At 33.1% G+C, this 19,149-nt stretch overlaps 1 protein-coding gene and 1 long non-coding RNA gene across 2 annotated transcripts; both read right to left on the bottom strand.

Moving 5' to 3' along the window:
- Positions 1–7,219: 7,219 nt before the first annotated feature.
- Positions 7,220–9,571, bottom strand: LOC143074672 (uncharacterized). Its single transcript, XR_012977998.1, has 2 exons — positions 9,042–9,571; positions 7,220–8,426 (listed from the first exon to the last, which is right to left on the bottom strand). It is a non-coding gene; the product is annotated as an uncharacterized LOC143074672 (long non-coding RNA).
- Positions 9,572–9,801: 230 nt separating this feature from the next.
- On the bottom strand, positions 9,802–13,315 carry LOC143076289 (uncharacterized). Its single transcript, XM_076252021.1, has 3 exons — positions 13,173–13,315; positions 12,368–12,519; positions 9,802–10,247 (listed from the first exon to the last, which is right to left on the bottom strand). Exons 2-3 carry the CDS (start codon positions 12,433–12,435, stop codon positions 9,818–9,820), a joined length of 498 nt encoding a protein of 165 aa, XP_076108136.1. The 5' UTR covers positions 12,436–12,519; positions 13,173–13,315; the 3' UTR covers positions 9,802–9,817.
- Positions 13,316–19,149: the final 5,834 nt, after the last annotated feature.

Below are 19,149 nucleotides of genomic sequence, written 5' to 3'. Positions count from 1 at the left end.
CCGTTTTTCAGCAAGAACTATGAAAATGTTTGCAGTTTAATTCTATTTGTTCTTTAAGTTTGAATGCTGTTGTGTCAACAGTTTGTTTGTTGTTGTTAGTAGTTGCCTATTTGTCATTTTCTACACTTTGAGGTTCCTGAAGGCTTGTTGACACTTCAATTTCTTTAGCCACATAAATATCCCAGATATTCTAAAATAACAAAGATGTCTATAAAGGTGTGCCATTCGTGTGTTAAGGTGAAATTGACTGTTGAATCTCCCTTGACATGTTATTTCTGTGTGTATCCCCTCATCTGTTTCGTCGACTCCATCATTTTGTTGTTCTTGGTTTTTATCTGAATTACTGTAAGGATCTACTTTCCTTTGTTTTATTTGTGCATAATTATGAAAATATAAGGTCACGGTAAAAAAAAAATCAGGTACACATGTGATTATTACTATTATTGTTGTAGAATTACTTTTAGAACTGTGTCAAAGGTATAGTTAGTGAGTTTGCAATTCATTTATATTACAATTTTTGCCGATTCCTTCATTACATTTAAAAACATTTCGGACAAGAACATTTCTATTGACCTAACATATCTAAATAATTGAATAATTTACATATAAAGAAGTGGTTTAGGGTTTTACAGGGATATAAATTCTAGGAATTTCAAATTTGCTTTAAATCTACATAAAATTTCTGGGCCTTATTAAAAATTTACCCTTTTGTCTTGTTCTCCTGTCCATTGCATTAAATCTCCCATTTATATTCCTTCAACAGGTTGGGAACAAACCCTCTGAACGGTGATTATACCTTGATATGGGTTAATCCCTCTATAGAGGGGTAAATTTGTCCTTAAACTAGTGGATATTTGTTTTCATGTGTAAAATAAAGCATAAAAATCATAGATCCGCATGTTACCCGTGCATTGGCGACAAACCTGAGAACTTACCCTCTATAAAAACGTGCTGTTTGAACGATTTTAATACCCAGATAGACGCCAAAGTGGATGTACAAGTACCGGAAGTAAGTATCTTTGTAATTTTCGCCATTAATTAGTATCAAATAGTTAAAAACAAAATAATGCAAATATGAGAAAAAACCTCCTCGCCATCAAACGTACTTTCTTCTTGGTATGAATATCCAGCATTTTGTTAAACATCGATGTGTACAGGATCAAAGAACTGACCAATCAATGTTCATCTTGCAAATTGATCACCTGCTTCATCTTTTTTATGGAAAGCTATTATTGTCCAAATTCATCGGTACAATTGTGGTACTATAAATTTGTTCTAGTAAATATATTTATTCCTTTTACCGAATAGCAATTTATCGGCATTTAATATTGATATGACGAATTAAAAGTACGAATAGTTATGGTTAATCATTTTCCTAAAAAAGGAGGGTTCCCAAAGCACTTAAAAAAAACTAAAATTTTAACAAACCATTGTTATATCGAATGAGTATAAAATAAACGTGTAACTTTATTGTGGGTAAATATGTAATTTACAGTCTAATGTTTATATTATGATATTCAGGATTTTGGATTTAAATCAATCGAACAAAACTTCCCTGTATTATTACTGATCTATTTTACACCTTATACATTATAATTTAGTATTGTTAAAACTTTTAACACTGAGGAAGGCCATTTTGTTAAGCCGAAATATTTGAAATTGTTGTATAGTTTACATCATCTGTTTAGTTTTTCCATCTTTGTGCGATGATATTCAACACATTTAAGTGTTTTGTTTTCCATCTATTTATCGGTATTGTTACACAATCTTTTAGACTCATATAATTTTTCCTGTTTGTGTAGTATTGTCAATTTTAATGATTCAATACCTATTAAGTATACTGGTTGGTAGATTCTTATAGATATGTTGATACTGCACGTAACACTAATTGTCAAACTTTATCTATAAAATACCTTTCTACATATTTTACAAACTCCTAGTATTGTTGTTTTAGGTCTGGGATATTATGAGATAAATATTAGGAAAGTGCTTATGAAATTGCTATGGGACAAAGCTATGTTTGATCTGCCAAAGATGCTAGGTTTTCACAGCCCAAAGAACTTGCAGAGCTTTCCGAATGCTGGAGGTAATAATATAAATGTACAATTAGATTTTTTGTAAATGAAAAAGATTCATTAATAATTCAGAATAATAATAAATAAAATTGTATTTTACAAAAATAGTCCAAATTACATAGAAGCCACACTCCACTGTTTAAAAAGATTCAAGTTGATAAAACCTCATTTAAACCAAAACCGATCAAAACTTACAAACCCCTTAACCCGAAGCTTAAACGGAAGAACGAACAGACGGGCCAACCGGTGGACAATCCTAATGGGCGCACTTGTTTCTAGTAAGCCGGTCATATGGCCGGCGTACGCCTATTCGTGCGAGAAACAAGTGTAACGGCTTATATACCGGCAAATCCAACATGGCTGCCCAAGGACCATTATTACCAGCAATTATAGGTTATGGCCTATTCCAGCTGTTTGAGGACGATGAAGAAGAATAGTTATCAAAGGTACCAGGATTATAATTTAGTACGCCAGACGCGCGTTTCGTCTACATAAGACTCATCAGTGACGCTCATATCAAAATATTTATAAAGCCAAACAAGAACAAAGTTGAAGAGCATTGAGGATCCAAAATTTAAAAAAAGTTGTGCCAAATACGGCTAAGGTAATCTATGCCTGGAATAAGAAAATCCTTAGTTTTTCGAAAAATTCAAAGTTTTGTAAACAGGAAATTTATGAAAATGACCACATTATTGATATTCATGTCAACACCGAAGTGTTGACTACTGGGCTGTAGATACCCTCGGGGACGAAACGTCCACCAGCAGTGGCATCGACCCAGTGGTGTAAATAGTTATCAAAGGTACCAGGATTATAATTTAGTACGCCAGACGCGCGTTTCGTCTACATAAGACTCATCAGTGACGCTCATATCAAAATATTTATAAAGCCAAACAAGAACAAAGTTGAAGAGCATTGAGGATCCAAAATTTAAAAAAGTTGTGCCAAATACGGCTAAGGTAATCTATGCCTGGAATAAGAAAATCCTTAGTTTTTCGAAAAATTCAAAGTTTTGTAAACAGGAAATTTATGAAAATGACCACATTATTGATATTCATGTCAACACCGAAGTGTTGACTACTGGGCTGTAGATACCCTCGGGGACGAAACGTCCACCAGCAGTGGCATCGACCCAGTGGTGTAAATAGTAAAATTGCAACTTTATCTTTTACAGACTGAATTGTGAGATTTTTATTAAACGTTCACAACTGTAACAAAAACATTTTTAAGAGCGACAAAGCATTTATACATTGCTCAATTATTAACGATTAACAACAGGATAACTATGATAATAATGATAACAATAGATACTTTATTTATAAAGGGTGACTATAATTAGTTACAAATACTTATCTTCCATGAGACCCCTGGCAATTCTAGAACAAATAGTAGTTTGTTTATAGTTAGGTTTTATGCCGTTTTAGCGCATTTTGGATATTTCGCGGCGGTCATTTTTTAATGGTAGAGGAAGACAACCACCGACCATCGGTCGGAAAAATTGGCAAACCTTGTCAATTAAGATAGGAGTCGAACACTTTATACCACCACGGTTGAGATTCGAACTCACAACCTCAGTTGTACAAATACATATGTAACTTGCAATCAAAAGATAAAAAAAAACTATTTAAACTCAAATTAGAAAGCATATGTATTTTGTACACCAAACACAAGATCATTATTGAACACTAATTGTTGTTTTGTTACCGAAATTAGTGTGCGCAGAATAATTTCTCTGTTCTGGTCATATCTTATTTCATGTGGAATATGAGGGTAGCCATGACGTATAACGGTAAAATTTCTTGCCAAATGACGTTAACGGTAATTCATAGTGCATGGCGATAAAATATACACTTTCTTTTAGACGATAAAAAAATCAGTTGAATTTGACGAATCACGCTATTTACCCCCAAAATAGCGGTAACGATTATTATTTGAGACATCTGACGAATATAATACGGTTAAATTTTAACTAATTTGACGCTAACGGTGGCCGAAAATGACTGTTTGACGCCTGACGGTAAAGGACAATACCAACCTGGAATATTATTCCATAAAACGGCAACCGAGTACTGAAATCTGTTTTCGGGCGTCGAAATTTGCTGCCAGTTTTAGCTGATCGTGAAGAGTAATCCGTTGATTCCGAACATTTTATAAACTGTTTACGTAAATAATTTGTTAAAATCAATTAATTGGTACATTTATACCAGTGATTTGTGCATGATCAATACTCCTTTATGGTATGTGATATGCTGAAACTAACAAGTTAATAAATAAAAGATTTGATGAGATAGGAGAGCATTTAAAACTGTAGCAATAATTTATGTCACGGTAATGTGTCAAATCAGTTATTTGATTATAAGGCTTGCATAATTTCAATGTATAAAATTGACCTTAATATAGTATTGTTTTAATTTCAGGGAGAGCGCTCGAAAGGAGAGAGTGAAAACTCAAGGTTATTTCGAAGTTACCATACCCCGCTATCTACCAGACACTTTCCAGAGGTTTTTTTAGAGTATCTCGAAATACTTTTGAAATTTTGTGCCAACAACTAGGTGCATGTCCGGAAATGCGTACACGTTTATATAGAGGTGGTAGAGAAGAACTCCCACTCCATAAAAAAGTCTTGCTGGTTCTGCGTTACCTTGCGTCTCAAGAGACTATCTTGGAAATAAGTGACAAGTTTAATGTGACTGAGTATACTCTTTTGAAATATAGAAGACAAGTTTTAGAAGCAGTCTATAACAACATGATGGGAAGGATTATAACTTGGCCGACTCAAAATGAACTACCCGATGTCGCTCAACGGTTTAACGACATGGGTCAATACCAATTTCCAGGGGTAATTGGTGCTATAGATGGCACACATATACCGATAGAAGCCCCAAGAGAAAACCCACAAGCCTACTTCAACAGAAAAAAATTTCACTCGGTAATTTTACAAGCAGTTTGCAAAGACAATTTGGAAATCATAGACATCAATGTTGGATGGCCGGGTCGTGTCCACGATGCGAAGGTTTTAAGAAATTCGACTGTATGGGAAGATGGAGATAGAAATTTCAGGGTATGAACGCTTCCATCTAATTGGAGACGGAGCCTATCCATTGAAGAGATGGCTACTTACTCCATTTCGAGATAACGGGCATTTGACCGCCGAACAGAAAAAATTCAACAAAAGTCTATCTTCAAAGAGACAAGTGATTGAAAGAAGTTTTGGACTTTTAAAGGGCCGATTCAGGAGACTGAAACACATCAATATGATTGACATTAAAGAAATATGCAATGTTGTGTGTACAGCAGTTGTTTTCCATAATATTTGTATATCAAATGGTGAGAATTTGGAAGAGTTTATGGAAGAGGACGATGATTTAATGCCACCTATTAATCCCCTATTTGATCAACAGGAGCGAAATGCAGAAGGGGCTTTGAAAAGATTTAATATGGCCAACAGGTTAAGATTTCTTTGAAGTTATGTAGACATGAACATTTGTAATGTTTATGCCAAGTTTACTGAATTATCAATCTGTATCTTGCTAAAATAAAGATCTACAAATTCTCTATCTCTTTTTAAAATACAATTGCATTTATTGTCTGTGACCGCTTGAATAGATAGCTCATTGTATGCAAGTTAAAATGAGGGTAAATTGTGTCCTTCGTCCTTTTTTTCAAGCTGTGAAAACCTTGATTGTTTGTTTTGTGTATGCCCTGCTGCTAAAAGTTGGGTGGTGGCATATTGTCTGTCCTTCCCTTCAATTTTCGCGCAAGAAGTCGGGAATTTTCCCACCCGAGTTCATGAGTTCACGCCGATATTTAGTGGAATTCGTGTCACTCAATTTTAAGTTTTTTGTGTTGTCTTTTTTTATTTTTTTATTTTGGACACGGTTTGGTTTTTTGTGTACCAGGCAAGCTGCGGAAAAAATATAGCGTGAAAAAGTAAAAAGTAGATGGATGTTATCTGAGCTACAAGCTCCAGCTTGCCTAGTAGTACGACCATCAGTTGTGATCGTGCATGAAATCTTGTTCGTACTAGTTGTCATTACATGCTTGTATGAGCCTCTAGATAATATGCCATATGATGTAGGTCTTTTAATCTTGCATGAATTTGCGTCGTTGAGTAGGTGAGCATTCAAGCAAAAGAAGGTCATTTTGACCTAGATTTTATGCATCAGTGACCAGGTTCAAGTTCATGTCAAAGCTTCTTTAGAAACTGTAAGATATAGAGACTTCTAAGCCTGCATGCAGATGCATATATGAGATCAAGAATCCAGGTTAAAGAAGGTGACTGTGACCTAGTTTTTATGCTTCAGTGACAAGGTAAAACTTTAATGTCCTAGCGCTTGTTTAAGGATACTTTAGGGGACTTCTACGCTTGCCTGTAATTTGGTTTGAAGAGTAGGTCAGCAGCCACGCCAGTTGGTCACTTTGATCTATATTTTATGTTTCAGTGACAAGGTTAAGATTTACGTTCAAGCTTCAATTTGAGGGTACTATAGAATATAGGGACTTCTACACTTGACAAAGTAGATTCCTTGTAACGAAAATTCTTGATCTGCTATTGCCTCTGAAACTAATATTCTGTCAAGCACTGCGGACATTTATATGAAAATATTTTCATGATATAAATTGGTGGTAATGAGAACTATTTGAATTCTTTCTTTTGTGTTGTTATGATTATCTTGCAATTCTTTCAAAAGAAATGTCCAAAGATACCATGTTTTTTTACGGTAGACTTGTATTGACATAAATATAAGACAACAGACAACCAGATCCTTTCCAAACACCAACATTACTTGAATGATCACGAGTATGTTCTTGAATGTTTAGTTTACATATTGTTATGTGGTCAGATGCAGGCTACCCTTGGGTGTGAGGATTCCTCACAGCTCATTGAAGACGCACGAGTCATCCTGTGCTGTTTTTGCTATTTAACTGACATGTTGGGTTGTTGTCTCTTTGGCACATTCCCCATTTCCATTCATTTTTCTATACAAGGATATGATCCTTTAGAACACTTCAAGAATAAATAACTTATATGGGTGTTTACCATGTCAAAACCTTAAGATGACAAGTTGTAAATGTTCTGATAACAGTTGACTGTTCTTTTTCATGAATGTTTGCAAAGTTTGAATAAGTATTAAAGACATGAAATAATATAACAAATAACTTTTATTCGTAACAAATGTAAACAAGTTCCTCTTGGAAATACATATTTAAAAAAAATAAAAAATAAATCTGTCAAGGACAAAGAAAGACTGTTTATGACATTATAAATCATTGTAAAGTATATAGACAATACATTTCAATACTTTTGAATATCCTCTTTGCTAAGGCTACAATTAGGAAAAAATCGTGTCAGCCCTAATCTATGTCCACATTATTTGTCTTGGGTAGATAGATATGTGATTTGTTTTTCTATATATTTTATATACAAGTTACAACATTTGTGCTTTGAAGTCATTGAAAAGTTGTTATTATTTTCAGAGAAACTGTGTACAGTTTACACATTTTTAAAACTTTTCTTTTTTAGTAAAAAATACATAAAAGAAAATTCTCAATAATTTATTTTGGGGTATGCATCTTTTACAGGGTTAGTAGGAGAACGGTTAACAAACTAGTTTTTTAATTCTATTAGTCTCTTTAATTATTCAACCAGTACAACTGATTTCTCTGTTGGATCACTAAACAACATACATATTTTCATGGCTAGTGTACACAGGAATTTTACCAAAGACAAGCTACAACAGCAAAACAGATTATGTTCTGAAGTTACCCTGGGGAAAACATGCACACTTAAATGACAAATCAATTTCAACACAATCACTGCCACACACTTTTCTGTCTACTCTAACAGACTGTATAAAAAAATATAATGAAAATAAAAACTAAAGTTACAATTGCCTATGAACAAGTTACTCTTATTCAACACTATAAAATATAATTAAAACAGGCTGTTACTGCCAACCATAATAAGAAGTTTTGATACATTCATTGGCTTTTAAGCTTTTGTTAATCTTCCCCTACCTGAATTTATGATTTTATACTTGTACAGATCCTCACAAGGCTAGCAGTAAAGAATATTAACATGTTAGAGCATACCATCGCCAATACTTTTAACATAATATTGTAAAAAAAAATTTAAAGCTAAAAATAACAATCAAATGCATTAAATGCAAAAACAGTTAATAGAAAAATCATGTCATTTTTTTGGAACAAGATCTCGCAGAATGCTTGTGAATTCTTTAAACACTTCCATCTTTTCCTTGTGATGCCTTTCTGTGGTCTTTTGGAGATTGTCCAATCTTTCATCAACTTCTCCCTTTTCCATCCTTTTCTTTTTCTTTCCCTTTGAACCAGCTGTAAATTTAAAGTATCTTAATAACAAATTGTGACGAATCATTCAGGTTTTCAATAAATACCAATAATTCATAAGCACAATACAGAAAGACTAAGGAAAATGACCAACAATCGCTCAAGTGGGACATATTTTAACAATATCACAAATTGAAGACCGCCCACAGGTGGTGAAGTTTACCAGGAAAAATTATATTGCCTAGGCAACAGGCAAGAAGAAATATCAATTTTCCAGTCCAGATCAGAACCAGAGGGGTGTCCAAATTTGGCGAAATCAGTAAAGATTGTGTTTATTGCATTGAAGAGCTATTAGAATCAATGATTTATTTAATTCATCATTTTAATATTAACCTATGCTATTAACTCTATTCAGGAGTTCACATTGCATAAATAGCTTCACTGAATTAGAAAGATTCAAACTCACATCCCAATAGATAAATCATAACACTTCTTATAATGCCATTATGAAGCAGTAGAGATAATGGTTTCTTTGGCATCACTCCAATTCAAACCAAAAATTTGGACCGGCTACTACTACTACTTTGGATTTCTACATGTCAGCTGACTGACTTTTAGCCAATATAATATTAGGATCTAATAAACACACAACTACAGTACCTTCTTCACTATCTCCACTATCTTCAGTTTTTTTTCTTTTTACTCCTTCAAGTTTGTGTTTTCTTTCTTCTTCTGAAGCACCTAAAACAAAAAACAAAAAAACATGAGAAGGTTTGGTTGCTAGAGCATTGATATAATTTCAAGACAACTGTTGTAGAAGTTGATGAGGCACTTGAAAATACCTGCAAAATCTAATTTGACAAATTCTGTGGTATGACCTCAATATTGTGACACAGTAGATGCTGGTACACTGTACTTAATATGAATTGTTTCCATAAATTTTGATTCTAATCAAGTTCTTGATACTTAAGGGCCAGTGGAGTGCTTTGTTAGGCAGTTGGACCTTGGGAGTAATACATCGTGTTTATGCTAATTCTTTTGTCATATATATGTATAAGAAAGAATATGAAATATATGCCAAAAAGACACGATCCACATCTTACATACTTATTAATAATAAATATTCAAAAGCTAAATTTAACTGCATGTAAATCGCTTTTCTGGATTTATCTTCATTAGACACGCTAGAGGTAAAAAATATGTTGTTTTAAAATCCTTGTAAAGTTACTTGTGTTGTTTTTTTTTCAAAGGTAAGAGTTGTTAATCTACTTTGTATGTATTTCAATCACCAAATTCTGTCTCATTAATTACTTTAAGAGGGCTGAAAATCATGTGATAACATTCTGTTTTCAAGTTTATATGGCCAAATATTATTTTCTTTTTGTTTAATATGTTTATGGTATTGAATAATTAAAAGCAATTTTACCAGTTTTCTCTTAACTCTGGAGAACATGTACAGGATTTACATCAGGCTGGTTTAAAAATACCTCATCCAGCTTTTCATCAATGGTGTCTTCTATAGGATTGCCTTCCCCACTTTTGTTGCTGAGTTTTTGGTTTCTCAGCTGTTTTTCTTTTAATGACTTGACTTTGAGTCTACACTGCTCTGATGAAAAGTCATAATTAAACCTTTTCATCTTGTCACTCATAAGTTGCCACTTGTTTTTAACTGGCTTCTTAGACTCTTCCATTTGTCTGAACTGCTCTAAGAGCAGTTTTATACTTTTATCATCCCATGTGACAGTGGTACATGTATTAGAGGTCACAGAGGTGGAAGTACATGTAGATGTTGAAGCAACATCCTCAATATTCGACACACGTTTCAATTTGTTATCTTCCAGTACATATACCACATATTCAGTATCACTGCAATACAATATAATAGACACATTATTGTACATTATATATTAATTTTTGCAGGATTTTGTTACCATGTTTATAAACAAAAATGGTGAGTTATTTTCTAGCATACACCTGTCTTAAATCAAGAATGCAGGAGTCTCTTTTTGTATTTCTTTTTTAGCTCACCTGGCCCGAAGGGCCAAGTGAGCTTTTCCCATCACTTGGCGTCCGTCGTCCGTCGTCCGTCGTCCGTCGTCGTCGTCCGTCGTTAACTTTTACAAAAATCTTCTCCTCTGAAACTACTGGGCTAATTTCAACCAAACTTGGTTACAATCATCATTGGGGTATCTAGTTTAAAAATTGTGTTCGGTGACCCCGCCAACCAACCAAGATGGCCGCCATGGCTAAAAATAGAACATGGGGGTAAAATGCAGTTTTTGGCTTATAACTCAAAAACCAAAGCATTTAGAGCAAATCTCACATGGGGTAAAATTGTTTATCAGGTCAAGATCTAACTGCCCTGAAATTTTCAGATGAATCGGACAACCCGTTGTTAGGTTGCTGCCCCTGAATTGGTAATTTTAAGAAAATTTTTGCTGTTTTTGGTTATTATCTTGAATATTATTATAGATAGAGATAAACTGTAAATAGAAAAAATGTTAAACAAAGTAAGAATTACAAATAAGTCAACAGGTCCAAAATGGTCAGTTGACCCCTTTAGGAGTTATTGCCCTTTATAGTCAATTTTTAACCATTTTTCGTAAATCTTAGTTATCTTTTACAAAAATCTTCTCCTCTGAAACTACTGGGCCAAATTTAACCAAATATGGCCAAAATCATAATTAGGGTATTTATTTTAAAAATTGTGTCCGGTGACCCGCACAACAAACCAAGATGGCCGCCATGGCTAAAAATAGAACATAGGGGTAAAATGCAGTTTTTGGCTTATAACTCAAAAACCAAAGCAATTAGAGCAAATCTGACAGGATGAAAGTTGTTTATTAGGTCAAGATCTTAACTGTCCTGAAATTTTCAGATGAATCGGACAACCCTTTGTTAGGTTGCTGCCCCTGAATTGGTAATTTTAAGGAAATTTTTGCTATTTTTGGTTATTTTCTTGAATATTATTATAGATAGAGATAAACTGTAAATAGAAAAAATGTTTAGCAAAGTAAGATTTACAAATAAGTCAACAGGTCCAAAATGGTCAGTTGACCCCTTTAGGAGTTATTGTCCTTTATAGTCAATTTTTAACCATTTTTTTCGTAAATCTTAGTTATATTTTACAAAAATCTTCTCCTCTGAAACTACTGGGCCAAATAAAAGCAAACTTGGCCACAATCATCATTGGGGTATCTAGTTTAAAAAATGTGTCCAGTGACCCAGCCAACCAACCAAGATGGCCGCCATGGCTAAAAATAGAACATAGGGGTAAAATGCAGTTTTGGGCTTATAACTTAAAAACCAAAGCATTTAGAGCAAATCTGACAGTGGAAAAAATTGTTTATCAAGTCCAGATCTATCTGCTCTAAAATTTTCAGATGAATTGGACAACTGGTTGTTAGGTTGCTGCCCCTGAATTGGGTAATTTTAAGGAAATTTTGCTGTTTTTTGTTATTATCTTGAATACTATTATAGAGAGAGATAATCTGTAAACAGCAATAATGTTCAGAAAAGTAAGATTTACAAATAAGTCAACGTGACTGAAATGGTCAATTGACCCCCTAAGGAGTTATTGTCCTTTATAGTCAATTTTTTAAAATTTTCATAAAATTTGTAAATTTTTACTAACATTTTCCACTGAAACTACTTGGCCAAGTTCATTATAGATAAAGATAATTGTAAGCAGCAAGAATGTTCAGTAAAGTAAGATGTACAAACACTTCACCATCACTAAAACACAATTTTTCATGAATCTATCTGCGTCCTTTGTTTAATATTCACATATACCAAGGTGAGCGACACAGGCTCTTTAGAGCCTCTAGTTTTTTAAATTTGAACAAAATTGACCTCAAAGGGCTGAAATATATTAGAATGAAACCTGTCAAAACCATCATTCCTACATGTCATGATATCATTAGTTTTTTTTTCTCTTCATACACCATTGTCATAAACTACATGAAACATTAATAAAATTTACATACCTGTGTCCTGATTTTTCGACTACACTTAAACTTTCTCCGCACACACTGTGCATAGCACTTCTTTCCATTCCTGTGTTATTGAGAATTCTATTTCAACTTTTTCACAACTTGCATGAAAGCACAAATGGCAACTGTGACACCTCTGATAGACACTATTAAAAAAAACATATGCATGCATTTAATTACTCTCATAAAAAAAAATTCTGAAAATAAAGCAAATCATTTTTTTTTACCAGAGAACAATGTAGTGTAAAAGTAAAAATCATGACTGGCCCTACATATAACAGGAGTAATATTAGTACCTAACCGACAGCCCATTAAACCCTGTACAATGGGGACACAAGTTTCATTAACTGATTAAGCTTTTAAACATGATTTTCAAGATCATTAACCAAACCTATATGCAGCAAGCAGTCTAATACTAAACAACAGCGCTGCCAAAGTCATGAACAGACATGACTCTGCACAGAGAGAGGGACAAATAGAAAGTGTCATTCCTATGAACCCTCATTAAACTTTGTTTGTTGAAAGTTACAAAACAGGACTTAGAGCCTTGTTCCTTGATAATATGATTTTTTAAATGTATTGGTTGTGATATTGTCCTATGTACATTAACTTCATATCCCTATTTTCTATGTACATGATGTAGGAGCATATATTTATATGTGTATAAAACTAATTTTGTTTCTGTAGGAACTTGTATGTTGATGGTTTGGTAAATAAATGAATAACATTTACAAGAGGAGTCAAAGGGTTAATTTGATATGAACATTAGGTAATTATAATTTAAAAAAATACAATTTACCAATAATCTCCGTCAACAAAGACTAAAGATTTCTTAGCCTTTTCCTGGGCATCCAGTGAATCCAGGGAATGATTTGGAGCTGAATTGTGACAAATGTAGCAGGTCCACCTTAATTTCTTACTGTTAACGTGTTCAGCATCCATCTACAAAAGAAATCATAGTTCATAGCCACTATTGATCAGTTTTTTTATTAAAGCAAGGTGAGCGATGGATGGGATAATAATAAAAGGGATGTCACTTACATCTGAATAAACGACTTTGGTTCTATTTACGCTTCATAAACCAAGAAAGTGTTATGTCCCCCAGACACGAGTGGACACAGGACCCCTGACATTGTGAGAATAGTTAGATTGCAGGTGTTGTTCTGGATCGGATGTAGGTCAATTCTATATTTGTGTTTTGTTTAATTTATATGTCAACATATGAAATGATGATGCATAGAAAGACCATGAAATGGATGATAATTTATGACAAAGCACTCATACCAAAATCCAATTCCTTTGATCAGTAAAAAAACAAATGTTTGGGATTTTTTAACTGTTTAGTGTGGTAAAATACGTGTTAAATAACAGGTGTCAACTCATTTTATCATTCAATGTATTCATAACAAATGTAATTGTGACAGAAAGATGATTAACAATACAGTTTCAAATGCACAAATTCGGTTCTTACAACAGTCAGCCATGTTTTTCGCCGCTTAGCCGGTCAATTCAAACCGGCTCGAGCGGGGTAACCCGGGCATGCGCAGTGCGAAATATTTTTACAAACAAGTGTCATGCCGGTTTGCCGGCGGCTAACGGCGTAAGCCGTTTGCTAGAAACAAGTCCCACCAATATCATAAGTCCCCTAAGTGGGGCATAAAAATGAAATGTATGCAAGTTGATGTACAAATTGCGTAGTTTCATTTAATCTATTATATATTTTTTATATTTCCTTAAAATCACAAAAGCTGGCAGAGTCTAATGATTTTTAAGCATTCCATGGCACAAAAACTGCTTGTCCCTTTCTGCCGTCAAGAAGGGAAGACAAATTAAAACTCTAGCTTAACAGGGTACTTCTATTTGAATGGTGCCACTTCTAGAAACTACAAGTTTATGTCAGAAGTAGTTTTCACTTACTGCCTGGCACTCCATGTATTTAGAGATGGAATCAGGCGCAACAACTCTACTGCTATATAAGCAGGAAAAGTAAAGTGTTCGCCATTATTCTTTGTTTTCAATATGCCTTTTTATATGGAGACATTTACCAGAGATTCATTTGTCAGAGTACAATGTTCGCCAGAAGTCTTGGCGTTCATTGAAGCAAACGAATCTTACAGTACTATTGGGCATGATTCAAAAGGAGAAGGTGGTGATTTTGTACTGGAGAACATTAAAAGCAAAAGCAAGATGTGGATGCCATCTGGCCTACCTGATAAGAAAAAATGGCTTGAAGTTTGTCGCAATATAGATAGACTAGATGAGGTGAGCTATAAATAATTTATTATTTTATCTACATTCATGCACTTCTAATGTGCTTTGGACAATGGAATTTTATTTTGCTTAACGAAGATTTGGTTTTGGAGCCCATGCCCCGACACATAGCATGCACCCAGAAATTGCAGTTTTTAAAGGAGCAGCAAACCCAGAGCCTCCTTTGATCGCTTTGGTCCTCCCAACAAACTTGGCAGCTGCTAGGATCAACAGTCAGCTGCTCCTTTAAAAAATTTCCTGGGTTTGTGTGGCCATTTCTGCACTCATCCTGGCCGGTTGGTGTCTTGGGGACAATAGGCTGTTTGATGTGTTTGTGCTGGTACCTGGTTGTTGAGTGGTATCTATTTTAATACTCTGAAAAAGGAAATAAAAACATTAAAAAATGAAATGATATAAAATTACATAAATGTGGAAAATGATTGAATGATATATATATATATATATATTGAACACAGATATTAATAAAAATACCGAAAGATTAACTTAATATTAGTAAATACAGAAACAAACATTTGTTTAACTAAAACAATATATCATACCTTTGTTAAATAATTCTATCATGCGGCACCTCTTTTAGTGTATTTATTAGACGTTGCAGACAATAATATAGTGATTAAAATAAATACCTCATTCAATTTCACTGATGGTGCTTCTGGTTGCTCTATCTCATGTGTGCTCTTAAAGCGAAATGATGATCCATTTGTCCAGGTGACAGAGAGTGCAACAGTGGCAGAAGTTGCCACTTCTAGTTCTAAAGCCTAAGACAAAAAAAAAACTTGCATTACAAAAAAGTTCTAAACTCCTTTGGCATTTTTAATAGGTTAACCTCTGACGATCGATAAAATATTGCTAAGGTATACGTATGCTTGCATTTTTTTTTTCTTAAATTGAACAATTTGTTTTTATATTGATTGGCACTCATACCACATCTTCCTATACTTATTTTATTTTCATACTATTTCAGCTACAAGATCACATGTACAACATACTTCACTTACAACCTGCTGACGATGATTACGTATGTTCCTATGATCTATCTGAAGAAATGTTTAACTTTAGAAAAATAATTCGTAATTCGTCATATTTTGATCAAAAGCAGCTAACACTCCAAGGAAAACCATTAGATCGAGAGCTAACGAATTTCACCAACAAAATAGGGATCATAGGAATGACTTTCTATCACAAGTGGTGGAGAATAATCTAGCAACAACAAAATAATATGAGCCGGTATTCATCACCCCAGGTGACCGTAATGAATATTTTGATATATCACGAAAAACAAAAACAGATATAGTGAAAGCTGTTGATTTAGAACTTGAATGCATTGATGACGAGAAATTAACAAAAAAGTGAATCAAAATTGAGAGAAAGAACAAAATATACCCATTAACTTTTCTCAAAGAGATAAAAAAAAAATATAAAAACCGCAGATAATGTTTAATTACCATTAATATATATATACATGTGTAACATATCAATATTTTGAATTAGAATGTTTAATCATAATACTTTATATTAAGTATTACTATTTATGTTATAACCCGGAAAATAAAACAAACAAAAAAGCCGATATAGAAATCAAGCCGCTACCTTTCTCGATGCATTTTTTAAACACTTTTAATTCATTTTACTACCTCGAAGATACTGGTTTTGTTCATAATTGAAGGTAACATGATGCTCTACTATTTGCTAACATGTATATAATTTGGGAGATATATAGTTGTCAGTTTTTGGCAATAATAAAACATTAATCACTTTATGATTCCGAAAGTGTTTTCTAAATATGAACGAATATATTAAGTACTACAATTCCAAACTCCTTTGGCATTTTTAATAGGTGAAGCTTTGACAATTGATAAATTATTGCTGAGGTATGCTTGCATTTTTTTTTTCTTGAATTGACCAATAGGTTTTTATATTCATTAAGCATGATCAATAAATGAAGAGATATAATTAACTACATTCTAATATTTTATATTTGTTATTATTTCATACCTTCTGGAACAAGGTGTCTTTTCTTCCTGAAAAGCACTTGCTAATATCCCTAGACGCCACCATTGTTCTTAATTCCCTTTTCTTACTGTTGGTGGGTTTTGGTGGCACTTTGATGGCATGCAAACTTTTTTTACCGCTTTTACTGACTTTTTCCTGTTAAATAAAATTGATGCCAACTGTCAGTATCAAAGATTGCAGTATTTGTTGATATTATTTAACAATGTAGAGACACACATTTCGAATTTTTTTCTATTTTTATGAGTTTTATTTTAAATTTTCATTACTATTATACTATAAATGAAGAAGACATGCATTCGTTTGGGGAAAATAACAAAGTGAATGTAAGAATTATACTGTATTTGTTTGATATGTAAAAGTAGATATTATTAAAAAATATGGATATTAAATTACGCAAATTAAACTTGTGATTCATTATTTATGTATTTATTTGGGTTTCATTCTTTATCGTGGTTTTGAGATTTCCAATGATTCCATGATGAGACCACCTCAATAAAAGTTACCCAATAACATACAAATAATTAAACCAAACCGTAAAAAAATGAGCTGAATGTATACGTAGACACTTAGTTTATCAAAATGCAAAATCGTCTTACAATCGGACTACCCTATCAAATATAAGTACCTCAATAAGTGAGGTAATGTGTTTTTTCTAAGCATCATGTTAAAAATTTTCCAATGTAAAGAATTATCAGGAAACGAACATTTATAAAAATTGAATATTTATTCCATCATCGTTTTTTTTTTTTTATATATATAGAATAAGAACATCAACAAACCAAAAAACAAGGGAGATGCTAATTCAAAAATCAAAACCAAAAGAAGTGAAGTATATCTAATATACTTACAAGTTAGTTTGGAGATATGAGTACTCTCCGTTGTGGCTATTTTTTTAATGTATCTGGCAGCATTTATGATACAGATATCATTTATTCAAAGGAGAAAACTGATATTCAATGTTCCGATGACTATGTGCAATGATTATTCGTTGTATAAGTCTATAGTTTCAATATTGAAATTATGATATTTGATTCGTCAACAAATTAAACCATAAATAAAGGCAACAGTAGTATACCGCTGTTCAAAACTCATCAATCCATGGACAAAAAACAAAATCGGGGTATCATACTAAAACTGAGGAAAACGCATTAAATATATGAGGAGATCAACGACACAACATTAAAATGTAACGCACACAGAAACGGACTAAGCATTATACAAAATCCTATGAGAATAACAAATATAACATCAAAACCAAGTACATGAATTTGGGATAGATAAGTACCGTGACACGTCTTATAGTAATGTTTTGAAGAGCGGTATACTACTGTTGCCTTGAATTCACACTCAAAAATAAGAGAAAACAAACGACACAATGTTTAAATGTATCACACACAGAAACGAACTATGATATAACAATGGCCATATTCCTCACTTGGTACAGGACGTTTTTAAAGGAAAAAATAATGGGTTGAACTGTGGCATGTCAAACCTCCCTCTTTTATGGCCATGTGAAATATAACATTAAAATGACAACACAACATTACAGGACTACAATATAAATAAATAAGAGAACACAATTGACAAAGAAACACACGAATAATAGCTAACAAAAGGCAACAAGTTTAAAATTTAATACGCCAGTAGTTTATTTTGTCCACACAAGACTTACTAGTGACGCCCAGATACAAAAGTTTGAAATCCGAAACAAGTACAAAGTTGAACAGTATTGAAGACCAATAGCTCAAAAAAGTTGTGCCAAAAACGGCCAGGGTTTTCTGTTGGTAATGATTTATACATTTGCAAACAGTAAATTTTATAAAATGACTATGCAAATGATATACATGATAAAACTGAAGTATTAACTATTTACAGTGGACAACCGAAATACATTACATAACCCGACAAAATGCAACACAAAAAAATAGACACATCCGAATAAGTCAAAACTTCGACGCCAAGTGATGTCATATTTGAATTTGTAAAACAGATCATCAAAAAATGAAAAATGACGTCACATCGTCACATTTGAATGAATAGGACAGAATTAGAATTGATTAAATATTATATTTAAACTAAATACTGATATTACATTTAAAAACAATGCACATTTCAATACTTATTAATAGCAAACTAAGGTACCAATTAACTATTATATAGCTATGTCCGGTTTGTTTTGAATCTTAACTTCAAACGTAAAACATTGTAAAACATCGCACAGATTACGTTAAACAAAATCAAATCTAATAAATGAAGGCGGTGATTAATTTTCTTAACTATAACACATGAATATCATAGAAAAGACGTCAACACATTTGACAAAATCTGATGAGAATTACAACATTAAAACTAAATACATGAATCTAGGATAGATAAGTACCGTAACACGTCTCATAGTAATGCGAATTCACACTCAGCAAAACAATCACAATCGGGAATAAGTATTTGGTAATTAAAAGATTAGACGACGTAATGACAAACTACAATCGACC

Source organism: Mytilus galloprovincialis, chromosome 5, assembly GCF_965363235.1.
Source record: "Mytilus galloprovincialis chromosome 5, xbMytGall1.hap1.1, whole genome shotgun sequence".
Classification (NCBI taxonomy): Eukaryota; Metazoa; Mollusca; class Bivalvia; order Mytilida; family Mytilidae; genus Mytilus; species Mytilus galloprovincialis.
Note: the sequence above shows the minus strand (reverse complement) of the source record. Positions and strands in the feature narration are given on the sequence as shown.

Excerpts from the sequence above, each read along its gene's own strand:
- LOC143076289 (XM_076252021.1), bottom strand. The coding sequence starts at position 12,435 with ATGGAAAGAAGTGCTATGCACAGTGTGTGCGGAGAAAGTTTAAGTGTA. Across the intron at positions 10,248-12,367 it reads GTCGAAAAATCAGGACACAG|TGATACTGAATATGTGGTAT; the intron begins GTATGTAAATTT and ends ATTGTATTGCAG.